The 21032-nt window shown below is 35.2% G+C and overlaps 1 protein-coding gene across 38 annotated transcripts in view; it reads left to right on the forward strand.

Moving 5' to 3' along the window:
• Window positions 1-6460: 6460 nt before the first annotated feature.
• The window catches only part of LOC149789875 (uncharacterized), a 704306-nt gene continuing 689734 nt past the window's right edge, over window positions 6461-21032 (forward strand). For all 38 annotated transcript variants that reach the window (XR_016423748.1, XM_089971883.1, XM_089971882.1 and 35 more), the window contains exons 1-2: window positions 6461-6712; window positions 14982-15104. Coding sequence is in view for 37 of the 38 variants with exons in the window: in XM_089971883.1 (XP_089828009.1) it covers window positions 6596-6712; window positions 14982-15104 (240 nt within the window). In the remaining variant the exon portion in view is untranslated. The remainder of the gene's footprint in view (window positions 6713-14981; window positions 15105-21032) is intronic.

The following is a 21032-nucleotide window of genomic DNA, read 5'->3' on the forward strand; positions in this document are numbered from 1 at the left end:
GCGTGTTTGTTAATACATGCATTTGTAGTTGACAGTGAAAACAATGGCGTTAGCTTATGATAGTGATTCAGATTCCGAATTTTCTGGTTTTTCTGAGGACGAATTTGACCACATTGAATTAAGAAGCATTGGTAGTGACATTGATCTATCTTCTTTGTCAAGTCTATCAGAAATTGAGACAGAATCCGATGATGAAGACGACGAATTGTGGACAAGAGATCGACGTGCCCCGAGAGTCACAGAGTTTACGGAAAGCGTCGGTTCAACTTTTGTTTTGGATGAGGGGAAAAAAGAAATTGATTTTTTCTATAAATTTTTTTCCCTGGCAATGATTGAAAGCATTGTTGCACAAACGAATGGATATGCGGCAAGATGTATCGAAGAAAAGCCTGATTCACTCTGGCAACCCACGACAATGGACGAAATGCTGGCCTTTCTAGGAATACATTTGATTATGTCAATCCTGGCACTTCCAGAATACAGTCTAGCTTGGCGATCAACATGGCCCTTCCAGATAATAAGTATTCCCACAATTATGACCAGAGTACGTTTTGAAAAGTTGTCGAAGTATTTCCATGTAAATGACACCAGGCAGAATCCTCCAAGACGCCAGCCCGGGCATGACAAATTGTGTCATGTAAGACCAGTTTTAGACGAAATTTCCAAAACGTGTCTCGAAAATTACAATGGTCATAAAGAGCAGAGTGTGGATGAAGGGATGATAGCATATAAAGGTAGATTATCCTTCAAGCAATATTTGCCTGCGAAGCCAACAAAGTTTGGAATAAAAGTTTGGGAGCGGGCAGACCCACACAATGGTTATGTGCACGAGTTTCAAGTGTACACTGGAAGAGAAGAAAGCCAGGCTGGACGCACAAAAGAAGAGGGCCTTGGTGCACGTGTGATAACTGATCTTACATCAAAAATACGTGGGAAATCACATGTAGTTTACATGGACAATTTTTTCTCCAGTCCAGCACTCTTTGAAGCACTCAGGAAAGAAAAAATTTATTGTCTCGGTACAGTGCGAGCAAATAGAAAGGGAATGCCAGAGGAAATAAAATCTGCCAAATTAAAGAACAGAGGCGACAGTGTCCTGATGACAAAAGGAAGCCTGTGTGCTATAGCTTGGAAGGACAAAAAAATTGTCCATTATCTTTCAACAAGTTGCAATCCAAGCGAGAGCAAGATGGTGCGTAGGAGACAAAAAAATGGAACCTACCAGGAAGTGCCAGCTCCGATTGTCTCTGAACTTTATAATAAATACATGTTTGGGGTTGACCTGGCAGACCAGAAAAGAATGCAGTACTCTACCTGTCGCAAAGCTACCAAATGGTGGAAATATCTGTTTTGGTTCTGCTTTGATGTTGCATTAGTTAATGCATTAATAACTATGCAGGAGTCGCCCAACCACAAACTTGTCACCAAAAAAAATAAAGAAATCAGACGGAGACAACTTGATTTTAGAATTGCACTTGCACAGCAGATGATAGGGACATTCCAAGGATCGAGAAAGAGAAAGGTTGTATCTGCAATTGATAACTGTGGAAATGCACATTGGCCCATACAAGCAGAGAAACCAGGGCGATGCAAAATGTGTACCAGAGAAAAAAGGCGGCATGAGGTGTCCATCATGTGCAAACAGTGTGATATCCGTCTATGTATAAAACATAACTGTTTCTCTAGATACCATGAGGAACTACTTAAGAAATAGTAGAACACAGTGACTAGGCATTTTTAGTAATTACATGTATATATTTGATAAATAACTTTGTATAAAAGACTCACAGATAAATTTTAGTGTTTTTACAAACAGTGTTTTGTGTTATATTCCTGGATTTTATATCATTCATGTGGATGTCAGCAGGATAAAATAATCAAACAGATATAAGGTAGTTATAGCTTTTATATATGCATGGTTTTAGTCTATAAATCAGAAAATAACTAACACAATTAGCCCATATCCCCACATCATCAGCTAAAAAGTTGAGATTTGGCTGCAGCAGCATTAGGCTCTGGTAGTCAGCCCACAAATCAGCTGCAGTAGTGACCCCAGCAGCTAGGCATAGCAGTGAGCCACTACAGTATCACTAGAAGTTAAAGAGTTAAGCAAGGAATTGTAAAGAATGAAAGAAATCTCACCTTTTTTGGCTGAAAACTTGTCATCAAAGGTGATAATGACTGATGGTCAGATATAAATATTGGTCAGATATATTGGTCAAGTAGTATAAATTTATACTGTATGAAATAACTTAATTGAAATGAATGATGACACTAGGGTCATTTTCTTGGTACCTGATAGGAGTACCAGGAGTTCTGGTGGGAGTGATAGTTTGACTAATCAAGTATAAAGAATGCATCCAAAAATGTGAGAAAAAGAATTTACACTGCATACATTCAGAATAAAAGGTTAGCTAAAAATAAAGCACCTTTGATAGAGCACTTGCATGTATAGTTAATCTGATTCTAATTACAGTGTATCTTAGAAATTCTTGTATTCAATAAGAACATGTAATAATAATTAACAATTAATAATTAAGAATGTGTAATAATAATTAACAATTAAGAATGTGTAATAATAATTAACAATTAAGAATGTGTAATAATAATTAACAATTAAGAATGTGTAATAATAATTAGCAATTGAGAGTGTGTAATAATAATTAACAATTAAGAATGTGTAATAATAATTAACAATTAAGAACGTGTAATAATAATTAACAATTAAGAATGTGTAATAATAATTAGCAATTGAGAATGTGTAATAATAATTAACAATTAAGAATGTGTAATAATAATTAACAATTAAGAATGTGTAATAATAATTAACAATGAAGAATGTGTAATAATAATTAACAATTGAGAATGTGTAATAATAATTAGCAATAATTTTGAATCCAATACAACTAATATTATGAATTTTACTGCTGTAATTTAAAGGAACTCTTGGTAATTATGTTGATATAATAAGTAGTCAATGAAATTATAAATAGGCAGAGGGCGACCTGGTGTGGGGTGGTGGCTCTTATGGCCTCTTTGCTTGCAGAGTTGGAGAAAAGGAGAATTAATTTAATTTGACAAATGGAGTGCTGGAGACAATTTGAGTATTGCCACTTAAAAAGACTTTAAATATCTTGACATCTTTGTTCTTTTAAAAATGAGCATTTATATTTCAAAATACTATTTTAACATTTTATCCCCTTCATTTGAAAGAGACACAGGGATATTGATAGAATATGTCTATATGTATGTACATATGGCCACATGTAAGTATGTGTTTAAGGACATTAAACTCCTTTCTCTGTTAAAATGGAAGCCAGCCTATGATTCTCTTTCAAAATGGAAACAAGCATAAGGTTCTCTGTTGAAATGGAAGGCAAGGTTCTCTGTTGAAATGGAAGCCAGCATAAGGTTCTCTGTTGGAATGGAAGCCAGCTTATGGTTCTCTGTTGAAATGGAAGCCAACCTAAGGTTCAGAGTTGAAATGGAAGACAACCTATGGTTCTTCATAGAAATGGAAGCCAGTCTAAAGTTTAATAAAGATTTGTTTATAATGTATAAATCAGCATTTTAAAAAACCGTAGCTTCTATCTTTTGAAACTTGAGTCATCTACCTTGATTTTCTGCATCATATTGACTCTGGTTGTTCATGCTTGCAATATAAACTCCCTTGAAATTCCTGAATTTTTTGTTTCCAAATTCAATTAATATTCTGGTATTTTTGTTGTATAAGAAGCACATGCCAAGTTTTTGTTCAAGTCTTTTTCATTTCCATAGAGGATTATAAAACATTGTTGAATTGTTGCTTTAAATCATTGCAAACTATTTTTTTTTTAAATCTTAGAACACAGCAGCACTAAATAAATGTTCTTGGTACATGTATGTAAAACCCATAGTTCCTAATGATGTACCTCTGAATTCCAGATGACACATTTGTCATGTGTTCCAGATGAGACATGTCCATATGAGTTCCTGATTATACGTGTGTGTCTGAATTCCTGATAATATGTATGTCTACGAGTTCCTGATTATACATGTGTGTTCTCCAAGTTCCTGATGATAATGTGTCTTTGAGTTCCTGATGATACATGTGTGTCTGAGTATCTGATTATGTGTATCTGTGAGTTCCTGATGATACATGTGTATCTGGGTTCCTGATGAAATATGCCTGATGATTCATGTGTGTTCTGTGAGCTTCTGATGATATGTGTGTCTTTGAGTTCCTGAGTATACATGTGTGTCTTTGAGTTCCTGATGATCAGTCTATTCTTTAAGTTTATGATGTGTTCTGTGAGTTTCTGGCTATACATGTGTTCAGTGAGCTTCTGACGATGCATGTGTCTGTGAGTTCCTGATGATGCGTGTGTCTGTGAGTTCCTGATGATACACACGTCTGAGTTTCTGAGTTCATGATGATAATGTGTCTTTGAGTTAATGATGATGCATGTGTGTCTGTGAGTTTCTGATTATACATATGTGTCTGTGAGTTCCTGATGATACACACATCTGTGAGTTTCTGAGTTCCTGATGATAATGTGTCTTTGAGTTAATGATGATGCATGTGTGTCTGAGTTTCTGATTATACATGTGTGTCTGTGAGTTCCTAATTAAACATCTGATGATTCATGTGTCTGTGAGTTTCTGATTATACATATGTGTCTGTGATTTCCTAATGATACACACGTCTGTGAGTTTCTGAGTTCATGATGATGTGTCTTTGAGTTAATGATGATGCATGTGTGTCTGTGAGTTTCTGATTATACATGTGTCTGTGAGTTCCTGATGATACACACATCTGTAAGTTTCTGAGTTCCTGATGATAATGTGTCTTTGAGTTAATGATAATGCATGTGTGTCTGAGTTTCTGATTATACATGTGTGTCTGTGAGTTCCTGATTAAACGTCTGATGATACATGTGTGTCTGTGACTTCCTGATGATACATGTCTGATGATGCATGTATGTCTGAGTTCCTGATGATACATGTCTGATTATACATGTGTGTCTGTGAGTTCCTGATGATACATGTCTGATGATACACGTGTCTGTGAGTTCCTGATGATACATGTCTGAATATATGTGTGTCTGTGAGTTCCTGATGATACATGTCTGATTATATGTGTGTCTGTGAGTACCTGATGATACATGTCTGATGATACATGTGTGTCGATGAGTTCCTGATGATACGACTGATTATACATGCATGTCTGTGAGTTCCTGATGATACATGTCTGATGATACATGTGTGTCTGTGAGTTCCTAATGGTATGTGTGTCTGTGAGATCCTGATGAAACATGTCTGATGATACATGTGTGTCTGTGAGATCCTGATGATACATTTATTTAGGATTTCTTGAGTATACATGTGTGCCTGTGAGTTCCTTATACGTCTATCCTGCGAGTTTCTGATGATACATCTGTCTATGAGTTCCTGATGACACATGTGTTTGTGAGTTCCTGATGATCAGATATTCTTTGTGTTCCAATGATACATGTGTGTCTGATATATGTTTAAAATAAAATTTTGAAGTTTATGTTATGCATGACTAATTTCTGTACTCAGGTAAAAATGTAGTGTTTAACTCATGATTTCAGCCTGTCAGTATCCCTCTATTTTTTTTTATTATTTCCCACTAAAATCCTGATATATTTCCTTGCAATTATAGGACACTAAGCCATTTTAAATTCAAATAATTTTCAAAAATATGGCTTATAGGCCTGTAATAATAATAGTAATAGCAGTAGCAAAGATGGATTGAGGCATGTTTGATGGCAGTTCTGTTACCAGTGTATTTTTGGATTGTGGAATAGAACTTAAGAAGTTGGTTTTCTGTTTAATACTTTGGCCATTTAAATCATAAAGTCAGCCAACCAATATTCTAGCAAATATAGAACCCAAAACAAGGTCCATGAAATTGATTTTGTTCAATTGAGGTACTTCCCTTAAATGTCAAATTGCATTTAATTTGAAAATATATCTCCCTTTTATCTTCATTATTCCAGTTTATAATTGGTTAGATAATCAGGGCCTTCAGTTATCCCACACCCATGGTGCTGTTTGGCACTTGAGAGCCTGGCTCCTGCCAGTTGATTACTATGCATATAATCAGTCTACAGGGAGGGTGTACCCATATATGGGGGAAAGTATGTATATACAGTGTGATATTGTACATGCATCTCTGGGACTATCCATTTTTTAAGGGGTGTTGTGGTGTGATTAGTTATGATTACAGTATAATACAGCCAGATAAACCATGTACAAGTGCACAATACATTGAGGTTCTTGTAATTTCAATTATATAATGACATACATGATGAATATTTTTGACAGTTGATACTTTTTAACTATATTATATAAGCTAAGCAATGGCTTATCACTTCTTCCATCAAAGAATGGAATGAACTGGTCCAGGAGTTTCTGGTATATAAGTGTACAGCAGATAGGAACTCTTGAGTGTTTAGGAAGTTGTTTAGAGCCGCAACCAAGCTGCATGCATGCCTATTTAGCTATATCAAAAACTGTCCTGCGCTTACATATTCCAATTCACAGAGTGATTTAAATTTATGTGTGATGTGTAAATATATAATACAACAAAATGGCAGATTGTATGTCGGACATCACAGAACTTTCGGAATTACCCCCCTCAACAACGACAATTAGCACTGTTGCAGTCCAGGCTGGACGATCAAAGGTCGTGCTTGCTGTTTTGCGAGTAAGTAAAATGCATTTTAAGTAATATAGGTAATTGTTATGTTAAATTGTCATGATTCTGTTGATTAATATAGGTATTTGTTATGTTAAATTGTCATGATTCTGTTGATTAATATAGGTATTTGTTATGTTAAATTGTCGTGATTTTATTAATTAATATCGGTATGTGTTATGTTAAATTGTCGTGATTTTATTAATTAATATCGGTATTTGTTATGTTAAATTGTGATGATTCTCATGGACTTGAGAATCTTTTTCTTCAAAACTTAGGTGAAAGTTTTTCGAAAATGGTATAAAGTTATAAAACCTTAACCAAGCAAAGATTTTATAACTGTTATCACAGAACTTAGCATAGATCTGATCATGAGCAGTTAGTGCAGTGAGCTTGATAAAATTAATATCGGGGTTATAAGCTTGTATTAATAAATTGAATACAGAGGTCCCTTACTGGAGCAAACTCTTTTTGAACCATACAATTATTTTAATTAACAGACCTTCCAAAACAATGAAAATTCCCAACTACTGTAAAACTTGAATGATCCAGAAAATAGTGATCAAAAATTTTAAATCATCAAGATTCATGGAATGTGCATTGGACTTCAAAATGTGTTCTTTACCTTTTTATAATTTATCTGGGAGCTCTGGATAAAATCTGTGAAAATCATTTTCTCTATCATGCTGGGATAATCTACGTCTGAAAGTGTGTGTGTGTGTGTGTGTGTGTGTTGATTATTTGCTTCGTTTATTATTTAGTTCATTTTCCCCATATTTATATCTTATATACCTACTTGTGTCATAATTTCACCAAAAAATTGTAAAACATAGTGAACAAAACATTACTTTGAAGGATAGTGAAGGATTGAAAATGATGTCTAGTTGTAGATGGCATAATTATGTGAGATTCTTTAATAGTATAATCAATTTTAAACACTGTGATAAAATAAGCAAAATAATTCCAAATTTAGAACTATGATGTAAATAAACTTAAAGGTAGAAAAGAAAATTCCAGAAATTACTTCCTCATAAAAATGAATAGTTAGATTAAATTATACAGAAAAAAGGCCTCAATTAAAACAACACTGAAACTTCAAGGTCCCCACTTCATCAGATAATGTTTCACAGAAATGCACTTTTTACTTCAATGCTTGAGCAAATAATTTTAGATTTGGGGGGGAAGGGGGGCCCATTATCAGTTAGGGCACCTCATTTTTCAGTTTCACATTTAGAGTGGTTATTATTGTTACTAGACCATCAGTTATCTCTCACATCCACATCATCTGCTAAATTCTTAAAGAATCATATATTCTCTTCAAAACTATTTTGAATCAGTTCCTTATCAATTAAGATGATTCATTGGGGCCCCGTAATCCCAATGTAATGGGGCCCCATTGGGGCCATAATCCCAATGTAATGGACCTCAGTCCCATATTAAATATTTCAGAATCATTCAGAATTTCTTCTTTCAGCAATTTACTCCAGAAAATTGTATTACCAGCTCATCAATTTTGTATTTCCCAAAATGATGGGCAGAGGTCCCATTCCCAGTAGTTGTGGAGATAGTCCTGGGTCAGAGTGCAGTGAACATTAGTATGTCAATTAGACATAATATACAGAATTTTCACAAGCATTGCTTTCTCTTTTAAAGCTGCATAAAAAAAATTGTATTATGTTCATTCCATTTACTGATTTAAAGGTGTTAAATGTGCTATTCAAGCCTAGTACAAGTCTAACAAAAACAAGAAGTCTTAATGAAGAGGCCAGCTTTAATAAAGAGACTATACATAAATCCGGACATTCAAGTATCAAATTTGATCATCCGAAAAGTTGAATTTGTTATTGCATGGAATAATGATTTACTTTATATTGAAAGATTAGTTCTAGACCATCAACTCTGTATATACATAGGTACTTGCATTAGTGGAGAGGAACATGACAGATTGTTGGTTATCAGTTAATCTTGGGATGGGGAAAGGTATTTGCAGCATCTTGGCCAGTTGCCATGGTGACTCATATTTCCTATTTGAGTCTTGTACCTGATTTATCCTGATAGTGTCAGATATAAATAACATGTATTCATGGATTTCAAGTTGCATTTATTAGGCCACTCAGTATGCAGTAATGTATTTGGCCATCCTCTGTGCTGTAATGTATTAGGTCACTCAGTATGCAGTAATGTATCAGGCCACTCAGTATGCAGTAATGTATCAAGCATCTCTGTATGCAGTAATGTATTTGGCCACCCTCTGTGCTCCAATGTATTAGGTCACTCAGTATGCAGTAATGTATCAGGCCACTCAGTATGCAGTAATGTATCAGGCATCTCTGTATGCAGTAATGTATTTGGCCACCCTCTGTGCTCTAATGTATTAAGTCACTCAGTATGCAGTAATGTATCAGGCCACTCAGTATGCAGTAATGTATCAGGCATCTCTGTATGCACTAATGTATTAGGCCACTGTATACAGTAATGTATTGAGCCTCAGTGTACAGTTATGTATTGGGCATCTGTATGCACAGTTATATATTGGGCCATTGTTTATACAGTTGCATATTGTGCCTTTGTGTACACAGTTACGTATTGGGCCTCTGCACAGAGTTATCTATTAGGCCTCTTTATATAAAGCTACATATTGGGCCTCTGTGTACACTGGTATGCATTGGGCCTCTGTGTACACTGGTATGCATTGGGCCTCTGTGTACACAGTTTATGTATTGGGCCTCTGTGTACAGTTATGTATTAGGTCATTATGTACTTCTGTATATATTCACTTACAAGTCAAGTCAAACGTCAAAGAGCAAAGATCCTGATCTGTCATAGCATAATATGCCTGCAGATGAGGGTCTCTGATGTTTGTTTTACAGATTACTCCTAACAAACTACACAGACCCTGATCTGCCAGCTCATTTTGTGATGGCAGATCTGGGTCTGTGCAGTTTGTAGTTCGACTTGTCATATAAGCAACTATATACGGTATGTAATTGTAACTTTATCAGAGTATGCTGCAACAATTAGCCACTACCATCCAGCTGAATCTCATACATTTAAATGAAATATTGCCGTATATATTTTGTTACCTATATTTCAGGTCTTGCACATTATGTCCATTTCTGATAATATTTCATATCATTTTATGTAAATTTTCCTCAAAATGTATTTGTGATGCTAATATTGTCCATGTACATATACATCAGTAGCCATGGTACAGAATGTTGAACTTGTGCACCTTCTCAATGCTGTTTAGATGGTAATGCAATCTGTCTGTACCCCTCCCAGATGAGCTCATGCTTCCAGTCTGTGAGATTTTATGTTTTCTGGCAGGATATTAAAGTCATCCTGATAAAAAGATTAAGTAAATGTGAAGAAAAGAAAGATGGCTGAATAAGAGCCAGAGTGACTTTGATGAGATCTTAGTCATACTGGTATACAGAAGTTTTGTGCTGAATCTTCAACAAAATGAAAAGATGACAGATTTAGTAATATTTATCATTTTAATAAATAGACAGAATTATGCCTCCAGACATTAAATCACAACTCATCATAAATGTTTTTAATTTTCTCCTACTTCTGCAATTATAGTAGCAGTTATAATTGTGAGCCTTACTTTGTTGTAATATTTCATCAAGATCTCCAGTCCATACATTATTTTGTTATATATTCTCAAAAATCTTTATCGCAAGCCATAGGTTGTTTTGTAATATTTAATCAAGATATCTAGCCCAGGCCATAATTTGTTGTAATATTTTATCAAGATTTCTAATCTAGCCATACTTTGTTGCAATATTTTATCAAGACTTCTAATCTAGCCATACTTTTTTGTAATATTTGATCATGGTCCCTGGCCCAGGCCATACTTTGTTGTAATATTTGATCAAGGTCCCTGGCCCAGGCCATACTTTGTTGTAATATTTGATCATGGTCCCTGGCTTAGGCCATACTTTGTTGTAATATTTGATCATGGTCCCTGGCCAGGCCATACATTGTTGTAATATTTGATCAAGGTCCCTGGCCCAGACCATCCTCTTTGAGCTACTCTTACTTTCCCTTTCTTGTCAAGCATGTTGGTTCTTTCATATCTGCATATCCATTCTTCTGTCCAGTCATCATAAATAAAGCTTTCAATAGATTAATGCATTCACATTCACAGCATTTGAAACTGATTTTGTTCACACTGAATATTTTTGAATTGGTTGTAATATTTGATCAAGGTCCCTGGCCCAGGCCATATTTTGTTGTAATATTTGATCAAGGTCCCTGGCCCAGGCCATTATACCAGTAATTTAAAAGCAAGATTGGATTATATCAAAATGCTTGTGGCTGTGTATGAACTAGAAGTCTGTTTATTCCATTGACTTTTATGTCAGATAGATAGTGTGATAAGTGTGATCATTAATTAAAATAGGCATTACATTTTTTAATTTGTTTGTACCATTTGATTCTGACAGCAGTAGGTGTGTTGCCTTCCACCAGGTATATTAATCAAAACCAATTTAAGAAGAAGAAAAAAGACAATGATAGCAGGATTTGTTTTGATTTTATTATGTAAAGTGAAATTGTGAAACATTATTAGGATGAGATGCAGATAAGTTTTTGTTTTGAGATTTCACTTGGCATATTTTATTATCTCTGTATTTACTATCCAGTGTTAGCACAGCAGGAGTTAATCAAAGGCAGGCAAACACTAATTAGCAGAATGGTTGGTCCAGACATCCCCTGCTGGACATACAACTTTTGTTCATCCTCAGCTGGACATGACATTTGTACTTTGTTCAGGTCATTGTAATTAGTACTGATGCCACATCAAACTTAAGTGGGATTTCTCTTCAGGGTCATTCCAACCTGCCTCCTTTTATTAGGTTATTGCAAGTTTATAATGACTTTGGTTACTCTGACAGTTAGGTAAGATGAACTAGACCATGCTGGAAGCTAATTGGCCTGATGCTTGATGATTTTTATAGAAACTCATGTGACAGCCATATTGGATTGATAAAAACCTTCAGTGTGTCAAAGTTAAAGGTCTTTGCACTAAAGAAGAAAAAACTTAAAAATCTAAACTTGGATTCCAAAAATATTTATTGTAACAGTTTAGGTTCAGAACTGTTTTCAGCAAATGGCTTATTCTTGTCTTCATTTCTCTAGGATCTGAGCTTAAAAATCATTAGACCCCCCCTCCCCAATCTTTAAAATTTAACACAAAAGAACTTTTGGCCAAGTAATTTAGAAAGTTTAATAATCTTCTGTTTTCATATTTTAACTTGTCCAATGACTTAAAGTTTCATTTGTTGCCATCAGCTAATGAAGGACTAGTTAAAATTCAGCATGACTGGTACATTTCTCAAGCTACTAGTCCAACTTTGATTTTGATTGTCAAACAAAGAACACATACCACGAAAATACCCAAGGGAACAGTGACATTTTTGTTATTGAAATATGATTTTAAAAATACAGGGTTTTTACAATGAATGGAACTAGCCTTGTCCAAGCTTGTTTTAATCCTTGGTTCAATTGTAATGTTTGAAAATGAAAAATGTTTCATAAGGAAAGGATAGTTGTTCTTTGCATTCACCAGGATGTCTGGAATATTTGTTACAATTAAAGCCAGAGCAAAATAACATTGGTATGAAGACTGGAATCCATCTGATACCTGTTTGTCATAGGAAACACTTAAGTCAGGTACCAATTGTCTTAGGAAACACTTAAATCTGATACCTGTTTGTCATAGGAAACACTTAAGTCAGGTACCTATTGTCATAGGAAACACTTAAATCTGATACCTGTTTGTCATAGGAAACACTTAAGTCAGGTACCGATTGTCATAGGAAACACTTACATCAGGTACCGATTGTCATAGGAAACACTTGTCAGGTACTGATTGTCATAGGAAATACTCGAGTCAGGTACCGATTGTCATAGAAAACACATAAGTCAGATACCATACTGTCATTGGAAACATTTAAGTCAGGTACCTGATTGTCATGGGAAACACTTAAATCTGATACCTGATTGTCACAGGAAACACTTAAGTCCAATACCTGATTGTCATAGGAAACACTTAAGTCAGATATCTGATTGTAACAGGAAACACTTAAGTCAGATACCTGATTGTCATCGAAAACACTCTTCTCTTCTGATCTTGTGCAAAATTTTATTAAGAGTGTACAATGTTGTCACACCTATTAATTTTGTACTTAATTTGTACACAATGTTTGATGTAGACAAATTAAATGCAAAACACACAATGTTCGATGTAGACAAATTAAAGACAAAACACGCAATGTTCAATGTAGACAAATTAAAGACAAAACACACAATGTTTGATGTAGATGAATTAAAAACAAAACACACAATGTTTGTTGTAGACAAATTAAAGACAAAACACACATTGTTTGATGTAGACAAATTAAAGACAAAACACACAATGTTTGATGTAAACAAATTAAAGACAAAACACAATGTTTGATGTAGACAAATTAAAGACAAAACACACAATGTTTGATGTAGACGAATTAAAAACAAAACACACAATGTTTGTTGTAGACAAATTAAAGACAAAACACACATTGTTTGATGTAGACAAATTAAAGACAAAACACACAATGTTTGATGTAAACAAATTAAAGACAAAACACAATGTTTGATGTAGACAAATTAAAGACAAAACACACATTGTTTGATGTAGACAAATTAAAGACGAAACACACATTGTTTGATGTAGACAAATTAAAGACAAAACACACAATGTTTGATGTAGACAAATTAAAGACAAAACACACAATGTTTGATGTAGACACACAATGTTTGATGTAGACATATTAAGTACAAAACACACAATGTTTGATGTAGACAAATTAAAGACAAAACACACAATGTTTGATGTAGACAAATTAAGTACAAAACACACAATGTTTGATGTAGACAAATTAAAGACAAAACACAATGTTTGATGTATACAAATTAAAGACAAAACACACAATGTTTGATGTAGACAAATTAAGTACAAAACACACAGTGTTTGATGTTGACAAATTAAGTACAAAACACACAATGTTTGATGTAGACAAATTAAAGACAAAACACACAATGTTTGATGTAGACAAATTAAAGACAAAACACACAATGTTTGATGTAAGCAAATTAAAGACAAAACACACAATGCTTGTTGTAGACAAATTAAAGACAAAACACAATGTTTGATGTAGACAAATTAAAGACAAAACACACAGTGTTTGATGTAGACAAATTAAGTATGAAACACAAGATATTTGATAAATACAAATTAAGTACAAAACACAGAACATTTAATGAATACTAATTAAAGACAAAACATAACTTTTATTGCATACAGTTTATGGACAAAACATGATATTTGATGCATACAAATGATAAAACTCACAGTATTTAATATGTACAAATTAAGGACAAAACACATGATATTTAATGTATATACATTATATTCAACACATATTTAATGCATGCAAATTTAGAACAAATCACATGATATTTAATGTATGTAAGTGAAAGACAAAACGTGATTTTTGAAGCATACAATTTAATGACAAAACACATAATATTTAATTGCATACAAATTAAGGACAAAAAACAATATTTAATGCAGACAAACTAAGGACAAAACACAATATTTAATGCATACAAATTGAGGACAAAACATATTTAATGCACACAAATTAAGGACAAAACACATACTATTCAATGCATGCAAATCAAGGACAAAATACGTGATATTTTATGCATGCAAATTAAAGACAAACACATAATTTTTTATGGATATAAATTAAGGACACATTACAAGATATTTAGTGAATAAAAATTAATGACTAAACATGATATTTGATGGATATAAATTAAGGACAAAAACCCCACATAATGATTGATCATTTTATACAAATTTATTCCAAAAAAACACAATATACATTGCATACAAATTACTTCAAACTAATCTTACCAACTATAGTTTTGTCAGTTGTTTATATTTAAAACTTCTAGTGGACCACATTATTTCATAAACACTGAAATTACAAAAGCATTACAACACACTAACAAAACTGTGTGTCTGAGTGGTCTTATTTGCAGTAAAGTTGAGACATTGTTTAATTTCTAGCAATTAGTGAAGTATAACATTTTTTAATGAAAAAAAGAACTGAAATTACACCATGTCCATATGAAATTACTCAGAAGCACAGATGGTAAGGAAAAGACAAACGGGTTTCATTTAGAGTGAAAATGAAATCCACTTTTCATTTGCCTATTGCAGAGTGCAGAATGGATCCGAGTCCGTGTCCACCAGATGGAGCCAGATCTAACGGAAGTTGGCTCCACCCTGGAAGAGGCACTAGAATACCAAAAAGAGCATGATGAAATGCTTGCCAAACTACAGGTAAGATATCTTCTATGCTATGATGAAATGCTTGCCAAACTATAGGTAAGATATCTTCTATGTTACGGTGAAATGCTAGCCAGGCTACAAGTACAATATCTTCTATGTTCTCATATGGTGAAATGCTTGTCAAACTACAGGTGCGATATCTTCTATGTTCTGTTTAGGTTTTACAGGTAAACATGACAAGCTTATGCTTTAAAGCCCCAATGCCACCATTTAACATAAAAGTTATCATTCATCCAATCTAATTAATGTTGGAAAATAGGAATTGATTTGACATAAACCATTCTTTGAAATAATCAAGATGTTAGGTTTAAACGATATTCATATGTTCAGTTTAGAATTAAGAAGTGCCACCCCTTAATTTAGTTGATGAAGTCACTTTTAATTCTATTATTTTTTGGGAGTGCTCCAAAAGTGGTGGTGTGAAACATTTGACAAATGCCACTATTGATTAATCTAATAGCAACAATATTCGCACTTGGTTCACAAATTGATTCAAGCAGGAATAAAGACAACAAGGCAGATTTTTTTAAAAATGGATCTGAAAAGAACAGTGCATTAGATAGGAATAAGATTACGGTGAATGTTGGTGATCAGCTGGTGTACTGAATAATTGAAGGGTGAAATTGGGCTGCAAACAATCTGACATTGGCTTCTTATATTTACAACAGTGACATCAAATCTTGTGTTCCAGCTTTTAACTGAAATTGGTTGACTTACCAATGTTAATATTGGATTAATTAGTAAACATGTAAAAAATGGCCAGGTTTCTCAGTTCATGGGAGAAATGGTTTCTCAGTTATGGGAGAAATGGTTCATAATGTGATGAAATGTTGATATTATGATTTTGATGGAACCCAACTATGTTTAGGACCAATCTTTCAAGAGTCAGTATTATTCAGATGATTTGGCATATACAAAGTTTTGCACATACCAATGGCATTGGGGCTTTAAAGGATGTACTGATGTTCTTTGAGATGGCAAATAGAAATCATTTTGAAAGATGATTCGTATTTCTGGCAAACCTAATGGTCTGGTCCAAAGATCATGTCCTGTGAGGAATATAATAGTACAAGCTCTGTATGCCTTGTAAGCTTACCAGTTGTTTTATTTGGCTTGAGGAATTTTTAGAAGGTCAAGCATCAGGAAGTAGGAAGATCAAATACTTTACCAGATAGAACATAAAACACCCATCACCTTTGGGTGACTTGGAGAGGAATGACTAATGGGGATGACTTAGAGAGGAATGACTGATGACAATGATTTAGAGAGGAACAACTGATGGGGACTACTTAGGAATGACTGATGGGGATGACTTGGAGAGGAATGACTGATGGTGATGATATAGAGAGTAATAAATGATGAGGATTACTCTGTGTGTGTGTGTGTGTGTGATTTGGATTTTTTAACCTAGCTTTAACAATTTTTTAGCCATATCGCTATGATGTCTGCAGTGTGGCAGTTTATAGTGATGTCTAGCACTGGGGCATCATGCTGCAGACATGTAGCATGATGTCCCACCCAGTCACATTATCCTGACACCAGGCCGACCAGTCCTAACACTAACCTCTTAATGCTGAGCTTCAAGCGAGGCAGTTGTTAGTACCATTTTTGTAAGTCTTTGGTATGACTCAGCCGGGGATCGAACCCACGACCTCCCGCATCCTAGGCAGGTGCTCAAACTACGAGGCCACCGGAGCAGTCTGGGATTACTATAACAAGAATGACTGATCGAGCTATGTCAGATAGGTTCATAAGCAAGCAATATAATGTGTGAGGTAGGCTCATCAGTAAGCAATATAATGTGTTGGGTATGTTCATTAGTAAGCAATATAATGTGTTGGGTATGTTCATTAGTAAGCAATATAATGTGACAGATAGGTTCATAAGTAAGATAAGGGTCAGTTTTGATTGGGCTTAGAATTCTGGGGATGGTTGGTTTGAAGACCATGGGCCATAATTGGACTCAGAATTCTGGGAATGGATGGATGGAAGATTAGGGGGGCATATTGGTTAAGCTGAATTCTGGGAAATGGTGGGTGGAAAACAAACGTCCATATTTATGGGGCTCAGAATTTAGGGAATTGTTGTGGAAGACCAGAGGCCATATTGATGGGGCTAACATTTCTGGAAACAGGTGGGTGGAAGCACCAGTTAAATCAGTGCCAAGTCAACTGTATTTATATTTTTCTGCCCAGATACCTTATGAAGTATGTTGGCATCAACACCATTTTTCTTTGCCAACAAAATGCCGTACTGTAGCAACTACATGTACTTTCAGGCAAAGATTCTTGCAACCAATGGCAACCAATGGCAATTTCAAAGTTGCTTTAACTGTCTGCTTATTAATACAGTCAGGCATTGACTATCCTAACTTCATTGTCCAGAATGATTGGTTTTTCTCTAATTTACTTTTTTTTTTCAGTTACTAAATAGTGTGCAAAGACTGCATTATGTGTACATTTTCCACAAGTGCCTGTTATGCAGTATAAAATGGAGAACAAGCATTTAATTAAAGGTTTACTTATTTTCATAGTTGTTGTACAATTAACAAATAGCTTAAAATCCATGTACTGGGGATAATTGTTATATCAGAAAATGGCAGAAATAAAGTTAGAAAATCTTACAGGCATTATGAAAGTCGGAATGAGTAGTTCCCTTTTGGTAAAGCTACTTAAAACTTTTCAGAAAACTGGTTACATAGAATTCTGGAAATGGGAAACTGTTATCAGTTATGGTAGACTGAGATTAGTGTTTCTGGTACAGAAAAAGATATAAACTTGGTTTATCAGTGAACCAGACTCTGTTCATACTGAGTCTTTGATATGTTTTCCATGACTATCTTCACACCAGTACTATATCATGGAGATACATTCCTGCCAAGTAAAAGACATTATTAGTTACAAAACAGGTTTATCTTTCAGATATGCTGCTGTGAAGTTAGGCTGTCATGGATAATGTTAGACTGTATAGATAGGCTTCTCAGCAGGAAATAACTTTCTTGGGCCAAAATGGTTACAGAGTAGATACAGACTTGTCTTCCAACTTGTTTTGAATATCTCAGTTTCTACATCCATGGTAGGAGAGTTCACCAGCATATCATCAATTCAACCTACTCAATTCCAAAATATCTTCACCTCATATATATGTCTTGAATTAATATCAGGAAAATTTTCAAAATAATGTGGTGGATAATTTTAACATTATTTTCCAGCTTTTACTGACAAGATGGTTAGCAGCAGAGGGGGCGAATCGGACATTTTGTCCAATCGTTATTTTGCTTAATTAATACTTTCTGCACTCAACGATCTAGTGTCGTCAGCGCCTGGTAAAAAAAAAACGACGACGGTCCATCCTACACGATGGTGACGTCATTTGGTTTAATTAACACCTTCTGCGCGCCGATCCCCAGTGTCGTCAGCGTCCGGTAAGCACATCGACGACCGCGTCGATGTCATCGCCCCCTCTGCTGCTAAGTGGTTATTTACAATGATCTTACAAACAGAGTGATCACTAACTCCTCCTCCTGTAGATCAATTAGGTTATTTGACTGATCGGTGAGTTTAAAATTAATTCTCGTTAAAAACCGATCATGGCATCGCATATAGACCGGATTAATCGGATTCTCAACGATTAAAAATCCCGGAGGGGCTGTTGGTGAAAATGAATAAAGGATATATCCCTGTTGAGCTTGATTTGATTGATTGGTATCTACCTGGTAACTCCCTTCGATAACATCACACACTAGATTGATTGCTATCACCGATGCGATATTTACGTTGTATGGAGCAATATGCCTACCATCATCCCCGTTATCGTGTCTGAGGATATAAGTTGATGGACCGATAAAATCATTAAGAGACTTTCTTAGTTCTGGCGTGTTGTATCTTGGAAACTTAAAATCGGGTAAATCGGCTTCTGCGATATTATACTCGGTTAGGAATTTTTGTTTATTATCAATTCTGCTAGTGGATATTACCCCGATGATTCTTTCATTGATATATTCCATGTCTGATATAAGTTGATTTAACACCTCAACGTGTTTTTGTGCTTTTGTTTCCCGTAGCTGTTCTAGTTGTGATTGGTAAATACGATTAATCTCGATAAAAAACCTATCGATATCATTTAAATTAACTTCGACCTCGACGACCGATCCAGGAATTTTCTCGTACCTAAAATACCAATACATGGTATTCCTGTCTTGAAATGTAAACCAGTCGGGGGGTGACGAGTTTTTCATAACAAACAAAACATCTCGATAATTGGGATTAATCTCATGATACGATTGTTTGCCCTCGGGGTTTTCATAAGGTGGATTCTTAGGCCATCCTAGTATGGTTCTTATTGAACTGTTATAAATATCAACCATATACCCCGGTGTGCTTATTTCAATCGTCGACGATAACGTCGGTTCATGAACCGTAATAGCGATTTTTGATTCCTTTCCTGTGATCGATTTTATCCTGCGTTGAAATTCTTTATTGATTTGTTCTATTTGGTATGACCCAGTTGGTATTGTAACCTCCTCCCAGTTTGGGGTTCCATCGGGTTTATTTTTCCGTGCAAAAACCAGCGAGTTATTAGGTTGTTGTCCGTTAAATGCGTCCGCTCGAATATTAGGCCAACTGTGATATACTCGCAATTTTGCCAGCGCTATTTCCTTCACTGGAACCGGTGATGGAAAGTTTACACTGAATTCGGGTTTCGTTGATGTTATCGATATCATATTTGTTTGTACCGGAGTGGTGTTCTCCGCGATCCGCTGAAGTAATTGAAACCCTTCGGGGTTCAGTGACATTATTATTATTTGTTGTCTTTAGTGTTTAATATTAATAACCAGAGCCCATTGAGGTGGTTCCGGCTTCCAGTTGAAAATCCTCGATTTTTGACATCGCGGAGCTATACAACTGGACCATCGTGGAGAATTCAACATCGGATACGAACAAATTATCAATCGATAACGAGATCAACCCGGATAATTTCGAGTATGCGTCGGATACTATTTGATGTTTTACTGTATACTCGTTGAGTTTTTTCTGAAAACACGATGATATCTTCCTAGTGATTGCGTTGGCGACTCCAGCAACTGTTGTCATCGCGGAGACAGCGATTGGAACAGCGATCGGGGCTATCGTGGTCACCGTGGATAAAATAACACCGGTACCGGCCACTATACCCGACACCGAGTACACGACCGCGTCGATGGCGGTTATTTTACGACGGTATTTTTTTATTTTTACACGGTATTGTTCGGAAAGCGTTTTCAAGTTCGCGGAAAATTCTTTTGCGGTATCGAATCGATATTGATGTGACGTCGGTGATACCTCTGATTCAACTTCCTTGGTGGTCATTTTTATTTTAAAAGAGCTAGTGTTTTTAATTACTTAGATTCGCTGCAAATTCCACATACCATGTAATGTTTGCCCGGGCTAGATTTCCATCAACGGCATAAATTGTAAACTGTTCAGTTGCGTTCTTGTCTATAATTGTTGATATTGTATTGTTAAACCCGGATGAACTCGACGATAATATATTAAACTGCATCATTGAAACCAGTGTCAGTCGATAAATACCCTTAACAGTTGCGGTGATATTTACTGTATTCTGTGTAGGAGTCCAATCGAATGATCCATGCCGAATTGTGTATACTGTGTTGATGATGTTCTCATGAGGGGTTTTTATTTTTTCGAATTGCTCTGCTACTCTCGGTAGCCCGTCTTTAATCGCTTCAACATCAGTTCTGATTATTCCTACTTCCCGCCAATGCGCGTCTACATTATTTATGATCGTTACAACATTAGTTTTGATTGTTTCTATTTCCCGTGTATTCTCGGTCATACTTTTTTTGTTTGCTGCAACATCAAGTTTGATTGTTCCTATTTCATATGTATGAACGTCTATACCTTTTTTGTTCGCTGCAAC

This window comes from Sinohyriopsis cumingii, chromosome 10 (genome assembly GCF_028554795.1).
Source record: "Sinohyriopsis cumingii isolate HCF-2022 chromosome 10, ASM2855479v2, whole genome shotgun sequence".
NCBI classification, from domain to species: domain Eukaryota; kingdom Metazoa; phylum Mollusca; class Bivalvia; order Unionida; family Unionidae; genus Sinohyriopsis; species Sinohyriopsis cumingii.